We start from the raw sequence: 20,639 nt of genomic DNA on the forward strand, positions 1-20,639 counted from the left end.
TTTTTCCTGTTAATGCTTTGTTTGGAATTCTGTGTCTAGTAGTGTTTAAAGTTGGAAGCAACTCCCTTTAGTTTCCTTTGCTGGGTGGCTCAGTGGTGGGAAGGCAGGAGAGGTTTGGTTTGATTGTAGAGATCTGGTGCTGAGTTGTTTCTTTGTTTTCATTCTGTAGGGTTCATTGGTTACTTGTGAATTTTTGCTGCAGAATGGGGCCAACGTGAACATCCGAGACATGAAGGGAAGGGGGCCCCTGCACCATGCCACAGTTCTAGGACACACTGGGTAACTCACCGCCCCACAATTTGTACATGGCCATCCTTTACTCTAGTTGTTCCTGGGAAGCTTCTTCATTGCCCCAGATATTCTGATATTTTAATACTGTTTCAGATGATAAGAGTTTTTCTTAAGCTCTGGTTGTGAGAGAGGAAATAGTATTTTGATTTAGCAGTCTCATCCACTAGCAAAACAAATGTGTTTTCTAATGTGGATTAAATAAATGGTTTGCTTACTAGTCTGTTAACATGTTCTAGATGAACTGCACTATTTTGATATATATGAGACTTTTGATGATTTAAGCTAAATACATTGTATCTAGCCTCACTTTATTAGCTTTTTTCCAATATTGTCAAAAGTATTCTTCAATGTTTTTTTTTTCTAACCAGACAAGTGTGTTTATTCCTAAAACGAGGAGCAAACCAGCATGCCACTGATGAAGATGGGAAAGATCCATTGAGTATAGCAGTGGAAGCTGCAAATGCAGATATTGTAACGCTGTAAGTTGTACATTCTGTTTTCTGACTAGATAACTTCAATTTTGCTATTCTGTTTCAAGTTAAAAATAAAATAAATGTCAAAATTCCTGTACATAAAAACAGGGGGGAACAAAAGAAAAATCAAAATACTCTATCTATAGATGACATCTTTGATGTGAGATTCAGGAGAGGTCTTGCATTATAGTTTTTTGTGCTTTAAAGATGACATTTTTCCTTTTGTTTTCTGCATGGCAGGTTGCGTTTAGCAAGGATGAATGAAGAAATGCGTGAATCAGAAGGACTCTATGGGCAGCCAGGTCAATACTCCTCTAATAACCACACTGAAATGCAGTATAAGAAGTGTATACAGGAATTTATCAGTTTACAATTAGATTCTTAGTGTCTGAGGGAAATTTAAGATTGCTTCATACAATAGTGTTTTTTATAAACGAACACATTCTAAAGCTTCATTGAAATTCAGTGGTGTGACTTTGTCAGAGTGCTTAGGGAACCTAAAAGGAGACTGTTTAAAGATCATCATTATAGCAGTGTATATACTACAGCCATGACCACCCTATTTTGCTGGTAGTTGTCCACAGTTTTCTCCTATTGCTGTTCCATTGACATTTGTGTCATGTTAGGATTTACCTGACATTATTTAGTAGCAGCTTTCTGACTCAGCTTGCTTAGAGACTGTTGAAGAGTTCATCTTATTCCAGGACACCATTCTCCTTCCTGTGGAATGGTCCACTTTTTCTTTTTTTAAGAAAAAAACGAAAACCCTTGCACACCAATGTAAAAAATGTACATCAAATATTTCAAACTGCCTCCAGACAAAAATAGGAAAATATTATTTCCTTAAATTTTATTTTAAAATATTTTTATTTGTTAAGATACTAAAAAGAAACAAAGCAGTCATTCTTAAGTATGTATTTTTGTATGCAGAGTTTCTTTCTGTTTGGTTAAAAAACAAATAGAAGCTGGCAGATACTTGAGCCAACTCCAGCAGGAAAGTAACAAATTATATTTAATGCATATGTACAACTTTATTCTCAGGCACTCAGACCTAATTTACACCGTGTTCTGATGTGATATTTGCTTCCATAGGAAGGTAATTTAATATCATGCAAGTACCAATAATGAAGGCACACTTGATTATGAAGTTAGACAGCTAAAACACCCTGCTGTTCCTGGCAGAAGTGAAAGGTGAACCTTATTTTTCAGGTTGAGTGCTGAGTACTCTCAGTTGACTCCTATAAAGCCCTTATGTGTTTTCCACTGAGGAATTGGGCAGGGGGGGTGTTACCAAATTGGAGCAGTAGAATCTAGAGACTGCAGCTGATGCAATCTGATCCAGACACTTTACAGCTGCTAAGGTGAGATTGACAGTGAAGAGTAGATTGGCCACAACAGGCAGAGCTTGCCCAAAATCAAGGGGAGGCTTTCATTAGAATAACTTCTGAAATTAATGCCACAAGCTGGAGCAGAGTCCCAGCCAGAGAACTTACTGTGCCTTTGGATAGCACAGCTCTGCCCCCTTCACTCTGGTACTTGGTGCAGTTTCTTTTAAAAGTTGGATTCAATATTTGAGTGTTTTGAATGTTTTTGTCTGCTACAGAAGGGCTGTGTCAGTGTAAGCACAGAACCTGTCTGCTGTCATAAGGTGTCACAGCTTTCTGTAGTTTTAAGGGATGCAGGTCTTTCTCACTCCTTATACATGTTAAATTATCTGCACTGCCCTTACTTTAGAACTACAGTGTTCCAAAATTATGATTCTAGAAGAAAATAGGGATTTTCAAGACAATTGTATATTTGCTGGTAGCTGTGTGAGGGTAAATATCATTGTATGAGTTTGCTGTCACCAGAGTGAAGCCAGCTGCCTACTTCTCAGCTCTAGCAATGCAGCTGATAAACAATTGCTCATGTAGCTAATGGCATCAAAATTTATAATTTAAATGTATATGGCTGGTTTGAGCTAATGAGAGAATGAATATATTGCTTTGCAAGGTACAGTTGGTCTTCCAAAGCATTCCTGGAATGGGAACTAGCTGCAACCAGCTTTAAGAAGTTATTTCTGGTGGTAGAAGCCATATGCACAGTAGTGCTGTTTCTGTATAATACTTGAGTGCTCATCTCCTGGTGCTACAGTACGTCTTGCTAACTCTTTGATATTAGCATTGCTACTCTTTCTTCCTACCTTTTCTTGAATGTATGATGTGTGCCTTTTGAGTTACTCTGGTGTGAAATGGTAAAGCAGTGTTACAGTATTTTTGTACATATAATCTGCACTTTAGGGAAAACATTGCTTGGAAAGGGAACTTCCAGAATTCAATTTTAAAGTAGAATTTTAAAATAATGATAAAGTTTACAGTATTAAGCATATTAATGCAACATACAAACTAAAGGGGTACTTTATTTTAGTCTATTTTTGTATCTAATATTTTTGTTATGTAATAGAGACAAAGCCAGAGCCACAATGTATCTTTCAAAAACAGCTTTTTCTTCTTTCAAGTTAATCTGAAAGAACCAAGTGTGGCAACTTGAACTGCAGTTCTCGTTCACCAGTGGAACCCACTTCTGTATTAAAAGCATAATTGCTTTTATCACAGAAGCCTAATTCTGCTTTTGCCCTTCATAGCTATTCTTTTGGTGAATGTTACAACTCCATTCTGTGCTGGTCTCTCAGAGCAAGAAGTTCTCACAAGCTGTTACAATAAAACTTGTCCTGTGCCTGCTTCATCTCTAGAACACAGAATCACTGAACGGTTTGGGTTGGAAGGGACCTTAAAGATCATCTAGTTCCAGCCCCCCTGCCATGGGCAGGGACACCATACTTGAAATTAAATCTGAAAACCAAAAGGGAATTTCTCTAGAACTGACTTTTCCTAGTAGAGCAGTATTGAATGTATTCATCTTTTAAAGTCTGGGAAGAATTGTGTTACTGGCCTGTTAAATATTTCTGGAAGGTCAGTTATTATTTGTGAAAGTGTTTTTAAAAGAATGGAGTCTCATCTCCAAAAGAATGATAGCTTTAACATTGCAAATGTGCATTAAAAAATTGAAAAAAAAAAAAACAATGTAACTTTTCCCAGTAGTGCAAACTTTTAAGCACAAAAACATTCTTTTCTTCCACATCATGTTAGGGAAAAAAAGTTTATATTTGATGTACACGATGAGAGAGATTTTGGGTTGATTTCTTTGTCATGCTATTAATCAAGCTGTCAGCAAGAAACAGTAGTGCTGGGATCTTGTGTCCTGTGTTGGGAAGACTCTAAAATTTGGATGGCTACATAGCTCCAGACCCAACCCAATGTTTGATGCATTAAATTCCTTTTGAAGATGAAAGGGTATGGTTAGTGTTTTAAACCAGAACTTGAGCTCAAGGCCCAAAATGCTCCAATAGATGAAAGAATGTGAAAATGAATGAAAATTGTCCATTTTAATGTGGCAAAAGAATGACTTGGCAATGACTCAAGAAGTAATCACTCCTGAATGTGTTTTCCTGTGTAGACAGGGAGGGGGAGGAACACATTTTGGAATACATTGTAGTAGTAGGGTTGCATTTAAGCACAAAGGGTGAAGATGTAAAAAAAAAAAAAAGATTTTTAGGGGAAGTATCAATTGTTCTATAGATCAAACTGAAAAATGTAATGAAAGATGTAGATGAACTGAATGTAGAAATTTTATTTTTGCTGAAGTAATAGACAAAAGTAATTTATGAACAATAATTTATCTACTTAAGATTGCTTTTTTTAATATATATATTATTGTTTGCTGATTGTTTCTTTCATGGAGAATTCTGTTTGGCTGTAAGAATTCTGATCTCTGTTCCAAGTAAATCTTTATTTATGCCATAATTCTTTTTTTCTGTAAAGAATCTTGGTTAGCAGTTCCTTGCAAAAACAAGGATTTTATTCTTTAACAGCTAATAAATATTTTTTTCTTTTTAAGTTGCTTTAAAGTGCTTTAACTTTTCCTTTCTAACTCTGAACTTTCCTCTGTGTGGCTGCCTGTGAGGTACTATTTCAGGTATAGTTTGGCTTTGTTTAATTTGCTTCTACAGAACATGCATGCAAGCTATCAGTCCCCCAGAGTTCACATCAGCATCACTCCATCTAGAAGCAGTATTCATACATTAATTAAGTGTTACACAGTAATTGATAGCACAGTAGGGCATTTGTGCAATGGTGGTGATGTTGACTATTACAAATGTTTAAAACTGTTTCTCTTTTCTTTTCCACCTAGGAGATGAAATTTATCAGGACATTTTTCGTGACTTTTCTCAAATGGCATCAAATAATCCAGAGAAGTTAAACCGCTTCCAGCAGTCAGATTCCCAGAAGTCTTAAGTGTCAAGAAGGAAAAGAACCTGAAGCTTATAGTGCAAGTCTTTTTTTACTTTAACAGAATGAATTGTATGCATTTTGTTAGATAGTTTGGATAAAATGACCACTCCAATATAGCTTTAGATTGTGGTAGCTGGGGAAGTGTATGAGTTGGTTTATGTTCTCCAGTACATATACCTCAGCAGCTGAAGATGTTTCAAGCCCCTGAGTCCCTGCTGGCTGAGTGTAAAGCAGCCCCTGTTCATGGCCAGCGTTGGCAGCTCGGGGGTGACAGAGCTGCAGGGTGCTCACAGCAGCTCTGCTGCCCAGGGCCATCAGGGCATCTGTCCCCCTGTCGCCATAAACAATGTGCCTCTGGCAGAAGGTCTGGGTTGCATTTTCTGGGACTGTTTGGAAGGGAATTTGGGCAATGATTTACTGAGTTGTCCTTCCATTTGTGGGACTGCAGCTCAACAGATTCTCTTGTTCCTGCAGTGACTCTGGTTAGAGGTAGGCTGTTCTTCACAGATGTGACAGCTCCTGCTCTTCTGCAAGCTCTCTCCCAGTGGAAGCTCTAGCACCAGGCTGGCCTTTATGCTGGTGACTGCAGGTCAGTCACAAAGGGATATATCCTGGGGACCAAATTCCTAAGAGCAGTCCATTTTCCTTTTTCTTCTTTTCCTCTTAAATTAAACTTTCAGTGCAGCAAGTATCCTTCTAAATGAGCATGTGGAACCTTTCATGAAAAATAAACTTAACCCTTTTGGACATGATGTGGGGTTTGTTTGTAGTATTTTGACGTGAAAACTTGAAATTTGAGACATGAACGTCAATATTGAGCCAACAAAGTTTGTGTAGAATAGTTGTACAAAGGCTGTTTCTCCTTTTTGCTGTTCTCAGTACAAGCCCTAAGCTCAGTATAAAAGTCTCATGTCTTGCAGCCGCTCGAAGTTTAGGACAATCAATCCCTTCTATCAGGAAGCAGTAGCCCTTGTATGATTTGCAATGATGTGTATGTTTATGTGTTGTCTAAACTAAGATGAGCACAGGAAAAACTAGAATTTCAGTGGATATTTCTGTCAAGTAATGAATGAGCACAGTCTGCAACTGGGTTGTGAGGGCAGCAAGACCATTTGCTTAATGCAGTAGTGAGCCCCACTCTGCCCTTGTGCATGTATAAATGCTGTCTCAAGATATATGCTTATATATCAGGATATTTATACCTAGATAATAATCCTCCTAAACCTCAAACCAGCAGATGCAATTCTTTATCCTCTATTTGTCTACCCTATGGAGAGAGCTTAAACAGAGTTTTTAGGTGACATAGTATCAATGTGAGTTTTCAGTAATCCTAATAACTGTGGCATTGTTAACCTGCTGTTTAAGTGTATTTAGGAAATGAATTGGCTTTTCTCCATGGAAAGATAAGCAAAACTGGGATAAAACAAATTGAAATCTGTAAACTATGGTAAAGTTAAACTTTCTGGCATGTAAGAAAGTATTTCAAACATTTATAATTCTGCATCCAATGTGTAATAATCTGCATATTATTATTGCTACAAAATTAGTAGTGTTGTAGAATTGTCCAGTGGAATTTATTTCCAGGCAGAATAATCTTACAAGACAGTTCTTGCTTTGTATGTGGTCCAATTATGGTAGGAAAAGCAGATTCTGCCCATTTGAAGTGCACATTTAGTCTGAATAATAAGAAACTTAAGGATATCACCTGTAAGCAGTAATTTTTAGTAAGTTGGTTTATAAATAGCTGACTATGAAATGATAATATACTTCCTAATCAGCAGTATTTACCAGCAAATGGGTGTTTTAGTAGATCTTAGAGAAAGTAAGATTCCTGGTGTACAGATGGGACAATGTAAGATATGACTGCATAATATACACCTTAGACATAGGTTTTTTTAGATATTTGTCTTTCCCAGCCTGGCTGGCAGGCAGTGTGTAGTGGGATTGGCTGGAATGTAAAGCTGCCTAAAGCTTAGTGGCATAATTGCTGTCTCAGTCCAGGCTGCTGGAGAACATGTCTGAGAGATTTATTTCAAATCTACACTGGTGATTTCCTCCCTGGCCACAAAATCTCCGTGACAAATTCTGCAGGATGATTTCTCTTGACTTAGAAGTTGTTTCCTGTAGCTCTACACATCCATGTGTTGTGTTGCTGACTCTCATCTGTCTGGGAAGCAGTGTCAGTCTGTCTGTGCTAAAGGATGAACCCCACCTGACTGACAGGTGGTGTGACTTGTCAGGAGCTCTGGAGTTTCAATGGATTAGGGAGTAGGTGTGTCACCTGTGATCCCCAGCCTTGTTCCCCTGTCCTTTTGGGTATGATAGGATGTCCATTATAAACTGCACTCAGTTAAAGCCTTTTTCAGGTGCATATAAACTTAAATTTCTAAATGATCATATTGAATTATGCCACTGCCTGTGTTAGACAGTTGGAATTTGTTCACAGGCTTTGAGTGAAGGTGAATTTGGATTGTAGAGGTATTTCTTTGCTTTCACAAACAGCCCACATTGCAATCGGATGGATGCGTGTTCCAGGTGCTCATTAGTACATTGTGGACTTCAGCCTCTCTGCCCATTAGGACCTGATCCAGGAAATCACTGATATCAGTGGCAGTCTTTCCACTGATTTTGGAGATTTTGGATTGTACCATTCGTGGCTTCTAATGTTACAGTGCTAAAGGATCCTGTATTAATACTGCATTTTTCACTCTGTGGGGTTTTATATTTTACCTATTTGTATACTGAGCTAAAATAGTTTTAGAAAATGCAACCAGACCTTCCAACTGCTGTCAGCAAATCCCTGTACAAGAGGAAGTTTCTCCTGTTTTGCATTATGACATTAGTACACGTGTTGTCCAAATTACTAGGTCTCCTGGATAGAGCATAAACTTTGTAGCACTAAACTAAAAAGGTGAGAACTAGAACAAGCAGAGGGTTGATGTCATGTTTCCAGGACTTTGGTGCTTCTCTGCAGCCATCTGTTTTAAATTGTGGATGTTACCTCTGCTGCTTCATCTTGAGAATCTCAAATAACACAGTGACTGTGAAACAACCCTTTGATGAAACTGCAAATAATAATATGTAAGTACAAAGGACGTGATATTTTTACCATGTCAAAAGGACTTAGCTGATCATTCTGATTCTTCAATACATAAAGTATTTTGAGAATCAATTTTTCAGGCTACAATCTCTGCCCCATTCATTATGGACACTTTTTCCCAAGTTTATGGCTTTTGCATTCCGACAGCCAACACGCCTTGCTCCTGTGCTTACACAAAGGCACAGTTTTAAAACAGGGACAACTCTGGAGAGGCACTACTGGGGAAAAGGATGAGTGTACCACTTTGGTATATACCCTTTCATATGCTTGCTTTATCTTTCTGCATACGGTATTTTCTTGTTTCTCTTCCCATGGAAGGAGATGACAGAGGAGGAAAAATTCCACTCGCTTTTCTGTTAGGAGCCTAAGTTTTCCATGTTTTGACAGAAATCGCCATGAAATCCTCGTTTCCTCAAGCAGAGACGTTACTTTCTCCGAAGTAATGAAATTTTTTTTTCCCCTCTGCGCGTTCCTCTGTACTCGGTGTTTTTTAAGCATTCCAGCAGTAAAATGTAAAAAACCCCTTTTCCCCCTTAAGCTGTAATTGTACAGACTGTATACTCCGCCCTTCTTTCGCGTTATGTACGGCCGTAGAGTTTGTATCTAAAACTTGACTGTAGCGTGTGTGGTGTGTCATTGTCCGCGCCCGGCGCGGTGTCCCCGCCCTGCTGCCGGGGCGGGCCGGGGGCGGTGCCGCCCCGCCATGGCGGCGCTGCGGGGCTCGGCGCGCCGGGGCTGCCTGCGCTGCCCGCAGCCCGCGGCCCTGGCGGCGGCCGCGGCCGTGGCCGTCTGCGCCTTCTACTACCTGGGCGGCGGCGGCGAGACCTTCTCCAGCGCCACCCGCCGCCTGCGCGCCACGCCGCCCGCCCCGGCCGGCCCGGGGCCCCGCGGGCTGCACCTCCTGTTCATGTTCACCAAGGCGGAGCGCAACCCCGCGCTCCGCGACAAGGCGCAGGCGGCGCTGCGCTCGCTGCTGAGGCACGGCCGCCTGGGCGCCGCCGAGGTGCTGCACCTCCACCTCGTCACCGAGGGCGCCAGCCGCGACATCGGCCTCGGGCTGCTGCGGGACCTGCTGCGCGGCGCCGCCTTCCGCCACCAGGTGCGCGGGGGCCGAGGGGCGGGCCGGGCCCGGGGAGCGAGCGGGGGCTGCCGGGGGTCCTGCGGGGCCTTCCCGCGGCGCTCTGGGAACAGCGGGAAGGAGCTCCCTCAGCCAGCGGCCCATGTGCGGCTCCCAGCAGAGCGGTTCGCACCCAGTCTGCTGGAGGAGCTCCCACTGCTCCCCGGTCTCGGAAGTCTTGAGGGGCTTGTTCTGAGTCCCCACCGCTGCTGCCTGCGGGGAGGTGTCCCGCCACAGCCCGGTGATTCTCAGCTCGTGGCCTGGGAGCACCTCCGGCACGCCACCTGTGCTGGAGAGGAGCAGTTGCTCTAAGCAGTGCTGCTCTCCTGCAGGCCCTGCTGGTCCTGCTTTTCAGCATCTCGGCACAAGGACCACGTGTGCTTGCATCTCGATGGCTTCCCGATCAGGAGAGAAGGTTGGCCTGCTCCTAGTGGCTCTCGAGAGCAGGAATGGAGAGCCTGCAGGGGCTGGAGTGCATCCACGTGCAATGTTCCTTCTTCCGGGGAAATGGTTCTGCCTCCCGAATCCACAGCCAGTGTAGTTTATGCAAGGTCAGGCTTTCCTTTGCATTAAATGGGTGTCTGAAAACTGGAGGGGTGTTAAGTTCAGAGATTCCAGGTAACCTGACTCTCCTGTCCTGAGGTGCTGCTGCAGAGCATTGCTTGGAAGCGTCCTCTAGTCCTGCTGTAACTTTTATTGCTCATAAGTCCTGTATTTCTTATTAGCTGGATTCTGCCAAGATGAAACTAGAAGTGCAACCTTAACATTTTTCATACAGACACTTTCCTGGTCAATAATTCTACCACTTGTTTTCTTTAAACAAGTCCTGTCCTAGTGCTGGCCCTCAGTCAGGTCGTGTACCCATGATAGGAGACCCACACTATGCAGCTGTCTGGAAGGCATGCACAGCTCCCTCAGGAGGATTCTTGCACTCCACAGCAGGATGGACTGACTGCCCCATGATGGTGCAGTGCTGATGTGGTGCCCAACCCACATTTGTGGTATTATGTCTCCTGGAGTGAGAGGACCCCCGGGCCACTCTGGTGTGCACATCCCTTGCAGTCACCCCTTTGTGTGGGTGGCTGCCTTCCTGCCATCTGCCCCTCTGGGAAACAAACTTCTCAGCAGGCACTCTTGCCAGCCTCATTTCTCCAGAGCAACTGGAGTTAGAGTTGGAGGTGTGAAGTGATTTGTCTGTTGTGGATTGGCCCCTGTCTGTAGGTGCCTGTGGAGTCACAGTGAAACCTGGCTCATGGCTTGGTATGTCTGGCACCAGAACTGCTCTCCTGGCTGTAGGCAGGCAGCGTGGTCTGGAGGCCTCAGGTGAGGTCTCACTGAGATCTCAGTGGGACAGCTGCTTCTCTCTTTCCTGGCAGAGCCTGATGTACCCTGGTTTCACTGGCTAGCCTATGGTTGCCAGTGTGTTTTGGACCAGTCCATTTCTCTGCTTTTAGGTACAGAGCAGAGGCTGTTCTGCTTCACAAGCATGCAGCCTTGTCCTAATCCTGTGCCAGTTTCTAGAATGCCAGCAGGTGACAGCACCTCTTTATTCTTGTTGTAGCCTATCCCATTCCTCTTCTTTACCATTGGGAAACATGCCTATCTTGGACTTCTGGTGCTCCTGCTAAAATGTTGAAGATGATTGATCCTGATGCTCAGCTGGCTCCAGCAGTAACCCATCTCTATCCTTGGACCTCTCCAAGGTTTCCTGTTTCTCCTGGAACAGGAACGTTTCCTGTTCCTCTTGGTGTATGCAGAACACTCTCCTGGTTCTTATGCTCCTTTCCTAGCACAGGCCCAAATATAAGGCTTAATAAAGTGCTCAGGGGGCAGCTGGAGCCACTAAGGCCAGACTGATAAAACACCCTGAACTTTACCTTTTCTTCATGAGGAAGTGATTCAGGCCCAGCTTTTGGAGCTGTCCTTGCCCTCCCATCCTAGCAAAGCTGGGATCAGTTGGTTTCTCTGTTAGCGTGAATCCCAGAGTCAGACATGGATCGTAACCTTTGGGGGAGGCTGAATCTCTCTCCCTAGGCAGATTCAGCACTTTCAAAGTCTCCTGGAGATGGAAGCAGCCAGCTGGACCCCGGGGTCAGTGTGCAGAGAGAGAGCAGAGGGGCTGTGGGGTGCAGGCAGTGGGTGTGTGGGAGCAGCTTAGGCGCTGGACCCTCCCGGCAGGGCAGGGCAGGGCAAGGCTGTCCGGGCGGGGGCAGTCGCTGCGTGGCGTCACCGCTCCCGTGGCCGTGCAGATGTGGCCCAGATGTGGCCCAGATGTGCAGCGGGAGCGCAGCCGGGCGGCGGCGGCAGAGGGAGCTCGTGCTCCGCGTGTGCGGCCGGGAGGCGGCGGGCGGAGCCGGCCCGCGGCCGTGCTGCCAGCGGGGCTCGGTGGGCTCTTACCGGGGCCTGGTGACAGCAGCGGCAGGCAGCGAGTCCCGCACACGGCTGGCAGGGGGATCTCTGTGGCCTCTCTCGACCCCCGGCCCGCGGGAGGTGCCCGCAGCGAGCCTGGGCCAGCCTCGGCCCACACCGTGCTTACACAGAGCAGCAGCTCGCCCCGTTTCCTGCCACTCCAGGCTGTGTGCTGCGACTCCTTGTGCGATTCCTGTCTCTTACTGATTCCACTTCCCTGCCATAACCACACGAACTGCGTGTTCGGCTCTCTGCTCATCCCGGTTTCCTGTTCAGATGAGCCCCACGAAGGACGCTGCTGGGGTGGATGTAACTGGGCTGTCATCGCACCATACTTATGGAGACCTGTGAGGATGATCAACATGGGAAGGAGGGAAAGTTAAAGGAAAAAGAAATGCATGTTGTTTTTTCTTAGTGAATCACTAGAAAGGATCTTTCATCAGCATGACCTGTGTTTATAAAACTGTGCTTGCACAGGAAACCCCTAGAACTTTTCTTAATGTCCTCAGCAAATGTGGTTGGATTTAGCTACAGGGATTTACTAAGAGCTGTTACACAAATAAATAACAAAGTACAAAATTAGCAGCAGATTAACAAGCTGTGCTAAAATCAGCAATGAGGAGGGAAGAAGCCTTCACAGTCCCAGAGAGTGCCTGGCCTGTGGCTGCAGGAGCAAAATTCAGCTGCTCAGGAGTTTGCTTTGCAGAAGTACAAAAGATTGGGCAAAAGACATGTTTTTCCTGTTTTCTTTGGCAGGAGTGGAAAGGCAGATGATGCTGTGTCTCGAGTTTCAGGAGTATTTCTCCTATAAATTTTGTCCACTGGTGCTTGGCAGTGTGCTCACTTCAGAGGTGACTGGAATTGGTTTGGCATTTTCCCCCCTTTTTTATGTGCTGTACACACCTCAGGCTGCCTTTTCTGGATGCAGAAGGGTGGTTACAGGTGCTGTATTTCTCTTCCATGCTTCTCCAGCCCAGCCAGACCCCAAAGCTGCCCCTGCCAAGCTGGGCTGGAAGCAGAGCATCCACCACCATGCTGGTGGTGCTCAGTTTCATGAAGAGGCTGTCAGTGCCTTTGCACCTGGAGAGTAGTGGTGGTTTGCTTGTTTGGTCACCTTTGGCTGCTGTCCTGCTTGGCGTGGCCGCTGTCACCGCGATGGCACAACCGTGCAGGGCCGGGGTGAGGTGTTGCCGAATGGTAACAGAGTTTCCTCCCCTGCAGTGTCTTGGGGACTGTGCTGTGCTACCCAAAGCCAGGTGTGGCTGCTGATGAGCTCTCCCAATGCACTTTCCTGGAACGTGTTGTTCTGTGTTTTTCCTGCTGTTCTCTGCAGGCCTTGGCTCCCAGCCCAGCAGCCGGGACAGCAGCACGGGGCTGCCCCGCCGAGGGACTTGCTGGCCACGGAGCCTGCGCGAGGGCTCCTGCACACAGGGCCAGGGTGTTTAGGGTGCCCTCCCCAGCACAGGGCCTCAGCTGTGCCTGTCCTCCAGCACTGCCCTCCCTTGGCTCAGCCATCCTGGCCAGTGCCAGCACAGCCCCATCACCTCAGTGTGTTCAGTACCGTGGGTGCCACATGCACAGCCCTGTATCCAGCAAGCTCCACTCTGCCGTGAGAGTGCATTGGTCTGAGCAATGTGTTCTGCAAAAAGCTGTGGAAGGAGAAGCTCCAGACTGCTCACTGCCTCAGTCTCTGCACCAGCTGAGCATCAGTGCAGCCCCTTGTGCACCCCATGGAGAGGATGGTCATTGCACCAGCACAGGCTCCAGAGCCACCTCCTCTGAAGCATTTGGCTTGGTTTAGGTTTTCTTTTAATTAAAAAAAAAAAAATTAAAGCAAGTGCTTTATCTTGCATGTTTTAAGTATATAGTGCAGGGCCCCTTGTTTTTAAGCACATGAAGTTTTAGTAGGGAAAATAAGTGAAACTGTAGACCCGTTGAAATAGTTTAGTTTGAAAGCAAGCCACAAAGATTGTGGTTTGTGTTCCCTGCTGAAGGTGGGCCAGCTTGTGGAAGTGTCTTGGTATCCCTCAAACAAGGGCGATAGGTTCCCCTGCACAAAATTCAAGTACTGCTGCAATGTCATGTCCTTGCTGGACTTCAGTTTCATCAGGGCTTTTCGTGCTTTCCCTGACCTGAAGAAAGCAGCACGACCCCAGGTCTCCACACTCAAGTTCCTGCACTCCCCCTTATCTGCACCAGGGTCATGTCCCTCATCTCTCTTAATTATCCTGAAAATCCCTCTCATTATCTTGTGTGATTCAGTGACCTGTATCCTTCTGTGGGTATAACGAGCTGCATGAAAGCTTCTGTCCATTGGACTTTGACCAAAATAAATTATAAGCTTGTAAAATGTCAGTAGCTGGCAAGGTGCATTTGGGGTTGCTCCTGTTTCTGGGACACAGCCACAGCTGGCGCAGGCATGCCAGGGCCCATGCTGGTGCATGGGCTCCCGCAGGGCTGAGCGATGCAGAGCAGGGCTGGCTGAGCACCAGCAAAACTCCAGCACAGACAGACTGAGATCCATCTACAGAAGTTGCTCTGCTGTGCTGTAGCTCCTGATGTTTGGATTTTCGTCAGCGTGCTGCGGCCTGTCCTCCCTTTTCCCCTGCAGCCCCGCCGGGACGTGCTGCAGAGCTTGCCTCCATGCCAGGCTGAGGAGCAGCAAATCTGGGCTGTGTCCCTGGCCCTGTCACAGCCTGCTTCTGTAGGAGGGAGCAAGCCTTGGTCCTCAGGGTAAGTGATGTGGTCTGGCTTGGCTCTAAACAGCAGCACACCAGAGCCTGGAGCGAGCTGTTGCCTCTTCTGATGGGCTCCATATGGGAGACCAGATATGTGCTTGCATCATGCAGTGGGAACAGACCAGAGAAACAGCCCAAAACATGGAACATACTTGGTTGTGTGAGGGGATTCAAGTCTCTGCCCACCTTACAGTTACAAAATGGCTGTGAAAGTCCTCCTTTCCCTGCACTTGGCCAGTTCTTGCATCAAGAGGATGTGCAGGGGCCAGGGCAGGCAGGCCCCTTTGTGCAGCTGCAGTGCCAGCAGCACTGTTTGTGCTTTACCAACCTCCCCCCCGCCCCGTGCTGGGGAGGGCTGGGCTGGGCCTGTCCCCAGGAGCAGTGGCTGAGTGGTGTTTCTGGTGTCTCTGCCAGGTAATCGTCCATGATGTGAACGAGCTGACAGAAAAGCTGTTTCCCATCGTTGAGGCCATGCAGAAACACTTCAGTGCTGGATCGGGGACCTACTACAGCGACTCCATCTTCTTCCTGTCAGTTGCAATGCATCGCATCATGCCCAAAGGTAGGTCTCTGCTCTGCTGCCTCCAGCAACACAGGCTCTCTTTCTCTTCTGCACAGAGATGTTAACCAGTGGTATTTGAAATACAAAGCTAATAAACTTTTGGGATGGACTCCTAGGATTCTGCTCCTTTCTGCAGAGTGATGGACTTACCAGTCCAAGACCTCATCCAGGTCTCCTTATCACATGGCAGCTCGCCCTTCTTTTACGCCCTAGATGATAAGAGATGAGACAGGAGCAAGCAGGCCTGTTCTGTGTGTGTTTACAGCCCCCTTCCCCTTGTGGTGCCAGCAGAAATAAGTGTCTGTGGTGTAGCTGTGCACTCTTGAGTATCAGCAGGGAGTAGTTGTTGAGTCTTTCCTCTTGGCTTTAGGGAGCTTTTGGAAAGCTTTGCTGATTAGCAGCCACTGATCACTTAAGTTTCCTTATTGTGCCTCTGCTGTTATCAAGTGCAGAAACAACAAGAACTCTGCAGGAAAACAAGGCAACTGGCAGAAGGGGCTCAGCTCAGCTGATGCCATTTCCCTCCCCTGGCTGTGTGTAGTTGCCTCTCATGGAACCAGCATGCTCTCTAGTCTTTGGTTGCACAAATAGAGTTTTGTGTCCTTGGGCTCCAAACCCCTTCACTGGAGCTCCTGCAGCCCTGCTTGTCCCTGGGCTCTCCCTGCCAGCTGCCTGGCTGGCCTGATGCACCAGTGATGGCAGCATCCCTTCCTGGGCTGGTCACATGTCCTCCCAGGGCATGGCAGGCTGCAGGTGGCAGTGGTGGCAAGGAGCCCCAGGACCCTGCCTGGCCCTACACCTGCCCCAGGAGGAGGTGACCAGCCTCTCAAAGCTGCTTGTGGATGTCATGCAATGGTGGCCTGTTCCCACATGTGTGCATGTTCCCAGGGCTAGCACTGCTGGCACCAGCAGCTTCTTTGGCATCTGGAGCCTCTGCCCAGCTCTAATACTCCCTCCAGACTTCCTACCATGGATCTCAGGTGCACTGTTGCTGAGATGTGAGCCAATACACCTCCTCTGTGGCCCTGCTGAGTCCTGTCCTAGTTTGGCTCTCCTTAGGAGCTCCTTCCTCTACTGTGCTTCATGAGACTTCCTCTGTCCTTTGTGGACTTGCCTCTGTCCTCGTGGCATGGCCTTCCCACACTAGCTCATTAAACAGTGGGGCAGTGGTGGCCCTGAGGGTCCCATCCCAGCTCACTGATCATTACTCTGTGGGCTCCAGCAAATGTGCTCTACATGGCTCTCCCCCAGACTTGGGTAATTTTGTGTGTGTCTGGTGCTGTCTGCACTGTGAGCGCTTTGAAGTACACTGCATACAAATGATGGTATTAATGCTGGCTAATTCACTCCTGATTCCCTACTCTGTCTTTGCTGTGTGCTAAAGATATCCCTGTCGTGCTGCCTGCTAGCAAGAAGCTGCTCAGTCTGAAATGCCTTTTCTCAGTTCATCAGCCCTCATCTCTTGAAAAGCTTGTTTGCTGTCCCTCAGCCTGACAGGGCTTTCAATGGTCTGTTCGGGGCACAGGATGTTTAAGGAGGCATTTTTACAGTTTCGTGAGTTTAGTTTTTGTTTCAGAAGCTGCTAGTAAAGCTGATTTATATTTCCCTTGCAAGGGAGGTCAGGTTTGCTGTGCTGGGTGCCTGGTGATTTATGGGGCTGGTGGAGCTCACCAGCCTCCTCCCTGTGCAGCCAGCACTGAAGGAGAGGCACAGGAAAGGCTGCAGCTCTGCTGCCACTCACAGGCTTGCAGGTGATGTGGGAATGGCACTGGGCTCTTGCTGCCCTCCTGACTCTGACAAGCAGTATCTACTGGGCTGAACAAGCCACTTTGCTAAGTTGGAGGAGAAAGGACCAAACCCTCTTTTTCAGGCAGTATTACCATTTTTTCAGGCAGTATTACCATTTTTCCTGGTGTATTTCTTTGCCATTTCTTCTGCCTTGAATGTTGTGTTCTGCCGTGTGTGCTGTGTCTTTTTGTGCACCTCTCCAAGCACGTCTGGCTCCACAGCATTAGCCCCACTTTTTTGTGGAATCCAGATTTGATTGGAAGCTTGAGCATCTTCTAGCAGAAATGAAGGCCCTGATCTGAATACTAAACTCTCTGGTGTGTTCATTTGCATTTGCATTAATCAGTCTATAGGGATTTTTTCAGTAGCAAGCGACCTTTTTACTAAAATTGCCTGGCTTTAGTTTACCAAATATATCATTTTTTGAAGAGAAGCATTTCCACAGTATCATAATTTAGTGATTTGTTTGGATTCTATGGATTATGATGGGACATTGACTTTGCAGACTGGTGGCACTAAAAAAGGAAGACCAGGTTATTTTATTTTTTTTTTTAGGGACTTTTGTGGGACATGCGCTGGCTGCATGCACATTGCACTGAGGTTAAATGGGGTTTGCCACTCAGCTGCTCTGTCGTTTACTGTTGCTTGGGATCTTTGCCCAAAAAACTTCACATCGAAAACCTGCAGCTGCCAAGTTATAATATAACAGCTTCTTAGCTGGTGTAAATCATGGAACACTCTTGCCTTAAATGTCTTACATCAGTGGAGTTAATCTGATTTAAACCAGCTGGGGAGTTGGTATGCAGCACGCAGAAGTGCAGACTGCATAACTCTTGTCTGTGCTTGAGGCTCATAAATCCCGATTTAATGTGGTGTGGCCCGGCCCAGGGAGCTGGAGCAGTGCTTGATCCATCAGAATGGTTCTGATGGAAGGGGGAAGTGAGGGGAAAGTTACACAGAGAGGACAAGCAGGTTCAGGCTTAGAAGGAGCTGCCAAGATGAGGACAATGCCAGCATGAAATGGTCTTGAGACTCTCAGAGCAGTGAAAAGAGGAGGAGGGAGAACAAGGACCCAGATCTTTTCACTTTCCTTTTCAGTGGGCCCATCCAGAGGGGACCTCTTCCTTCCTGACTGGCTTTGATCCCTCTATCACTTGTCATTTTAGTTGTGTAAATCAGGCAGCCCAGCAAGCTTTTTATCACCCTTCTTTGGGTACATGAAGTAGTAATGTCTGGGCAGGCCTGTCTGGCAGGCAAGGTCTGGGGACAGGCTCCTGGTGCCACAAGTGAGGGGAGGAGGAGTTAATGTGACAGAAGGGCAGCCTGGGAAGGCTGGGAGCTCCCCAGGGAATTCTTGGTGCCCATTCTTGGCCCAAGGTTGTTTCCAAGAAAAATTTATTTACCAGGCGTTCTTCCTAAGGAGCTGGTGGGCCAAGGGAGAGCCAGCAGCATCCAGCAGCTTGGGTAGAGCTTTGAAAACTGCCATTTGGTATTCAAGTCCATTGGTATTGCTGATGGTGCTGCAGCAGGATGGCCCTATGGGAGAATAAGAAGCACAGGGAAAATGAGACATGACACAGAAGCAGCTTTGTGGCTTATCTCTGCCAATTTAGACAGAGGAGTGGAGTCCCATTAGTTCAGGGGAGGCTCAGAAACCTGGCTGATGGTACTGTGCTTCACATGGAGTGAGGGTGTTTAGCAGGACTTGACTGAAGATGGTATTTGACAAATTGGAGGTAGCAGAGTTTCCTGGCTGCTGAAACTGGCTCTCTCCTTGGGGAGTAGCAGCATCTCTGGGTGTAGTGATCTCCTCCCCCTGGCAGCATGTGGGGGAGTTCTCAGGGTTTCTCTCTTACTGTCCAGCCCAGCCTGAAGGCAGAAGCTTTGATAAAGGGTGGGAACGTGAGCACAGGCTGCAGAGGGCTCCTGGTTAGCCCTCATGCAGCATTCTGCATCTTCCAGGTGCTGAAGATGCCTGGGTACTTGCTGCCTGAAAACTCAGGAGCTTGTTCTGCTGGTGGTAAGGCTGTTCACAGGGGGCTTGTAGGGGAACTAGGTACCAGTGGGAGAAGTGGGTAAGTCTCTGTGGGACTAAATAAAGATGTGGAGCTATGAGGAAGGAGAACAAAGTGGAATTAATTGTTATGTATTGCCAAAATTCATGGCGTATCAGCATGGTCTGTTGGTAAAAAATGAAAGAGGTTTAGAGAGGGCCTTCGCTTCTGTGTGGGACAAGCCTGGCTGACTGGAACCCTCCAGGCCAGGGGGTTGTGGTGTGGACCATGAGACCACAAGCCACACAAGGCAGAAGTTTGTACAGACAATGGGAGACATCAAAATTGGTGAAAAGGATGTTCAAAACAGAGTGTGGTGATCTGTAGAGCTCCTTTCTGCAGGATGCTGCAGGTGCTGGGCTGCCTCATGGAGGAGGGAATCACAGCCATCTGCTGTGTGTTGGACAGCAAGCCCAGTGTGTCCTGGAGCTGCCAGCTGTGCAGGAGCATGTCAGGAGGACACAGATGTGGGTGCTGAGGGAAGCAGGGGTGGCTGCTGGGGGTGAATAAGCAGCACTGTGTCTGGGGAAGGGACTGCCAGCAGGGAGCTGTGCCTTTGGCTGCATAGCGAGTGTCCAGACAGCACCTGTGACACATCAGGATCCATGGGATGTCCAGTGGTCTCCCTGGCTTCAGACTAACAGGGCAATTTCTCCAGCTCATTATCAACAGCTGTACTGATTGTTAAGCACAGACCAGATTATAATGATGTTTGTCCAAGCAGCCTGACAATGACCAAGCCCCAGTCGCTTGGGGTTTGGTGCTGCTTGCAGCAGGATCCAGCTGCTGGCTCCAGCTTGGTCTCCCACGAAACTGATATCAGCCTTTGTCTGCTCGGGGATTACCAGCCCGGAGACAGAGGCCTCTGTGAACATCAGCTTATGCCTTTCCCACCAAGCAGAGCTGGAGGCAAGGCAAAGGCCAGCCAGGAGACGTGTTGGAGCAGGCACTGAGCCATGCTGTGCTTTCTCAGGGCACTATGCCTGTGCCGAGGCCGGGCACCTGGAGCACTCCTGCCTCTGGCTGTGGAGGTGGAGAGCCTGGGAGCTGGGGGAAGGGTTAAGCACAGAGGTACCAGGAAAGCACTCTGTGTACTGGAATAATGCCTCAACCAGTAACTGTCTTCTGCTAGTGTCCTTCTGGGAAGGAATGCTATCCCACATGCAGCATCCTGAACACATTGTTGATTGCTTTTGTAGGGATTTGTGCATGAGGATTCAACGTTGCCTCTGCACTGTTTCAATCCACAGCACAGGATTGCCCAGGTCGGACTCTGTTTGCCTGTGGGGTGCCAGGTGCCCACATGTGGTGTGTCCCCTCAACAGAGCTGCACTGCACACATCCTGTGTCACACAGGGCATCAGAGGTCTCTGAGGTGGAGGGAGGTGGGGAGGCATCACTCCCCCTTCTTCCTCCTGTCAGCTGCAGAGCAATTCCTGGTGCACAGGGCAGCTGCCCACAGAACTCAGCAAATCACTGTAATAATTGTAGTAAGTGAGCATTTTGAAAGTGCGTCACTCCTGATCCTTTCCTGCTGGCTGAGCACTGCCATCATTGCTGAGCCCCACCACATCAGGGAGTGCAGAGATGCAGCTGTTGGGAGGGAGAGGGCTGGGAGGAGAGTGCCCATGTTTCACATGCTTCAGGCTTGATTGTGTGCTACCAACGGGGAGATGTTGGGAAAAGGCACAGAAAATTGAGGTCTGTGGCAGAGTCATGGGAGCTGGCCCCACAGCCATGTGCTCCCTAACCACAGCTCCCAAGGGATGCTGCAGT

At 47.3% G+C, this 20,639-nt stretch overlaps 2 protein-coding genes across 4 annotated transcripts in view; both read left to right on the forward strand.

Moving 5' to 3' along the window:
* The window catches only part of ACAP2 (ArfGAP with coiled-coil, ankyrin repeat and PH domains 2), a 63,093-nt gene extending 54,279 nt beyond the window's left edge, over window positions 1–8,814 (forward strand). For all 3 annotated transcript variants that reach the window (XM_066556333.1, XM_066556334.1, XM_066556335.1), the window contains 4 exons: window positions 170–279; window positions 660–770; window positions 1,005–1,066; window positions 4,995–8,814. In XM_066556333.1, the coding sequence (XP_066412430.1) occupies window positions 170–279; window positions 660–770; window positions 1,005–1,066; window positions 4,995–5,098 (387 nt within the window). In that variant the 3' untranslated portion in view covers window positions 5,099–8,814. The remainder of the gene's footprint in view (window positions 1–169; window positions 280–659; window positions 771–1,004; window positions 1,067–4,994) is intronic.
* An 84-nt stretch (window positions 8,815–8,898) lies between these two features.
* The window catches only part of XXYLT1 (xyloside xylosyltransferase 1), a 32,577-nt gene continuing 20,836 nt past the window's right edge, over window positions 8,899–20,639 (forward strand). The window contains exons 1-2 of the mRNA XM_066556787.1: window positions 8,899–9,294; window positions 14,874–15,021. Of these exons, the coding sequence (XP_066412884.1) occupies window positions 8,899–9,294; window positions 14,874–15,021 (544 nt within the window). The remainder of the gene's footprint in view (window positions 9,295–14,873; window positions 15,022–20,639) is intronic.

The sequence above is a fragment of the Molothrus aeneus genome, chromosome 10, assembly GCF_037042795.1.
Source record: "Molothrus aeneus isolate 106 chromosome 10, BPBGC_Maene_1.0, whole genome shotgun sequence".
Lineage (NCBI taxonomy): Eukaryota > Metazoa > Chordata > Aves > Passeriformes > Icteridae > Molothrus > Molothrus aeneus.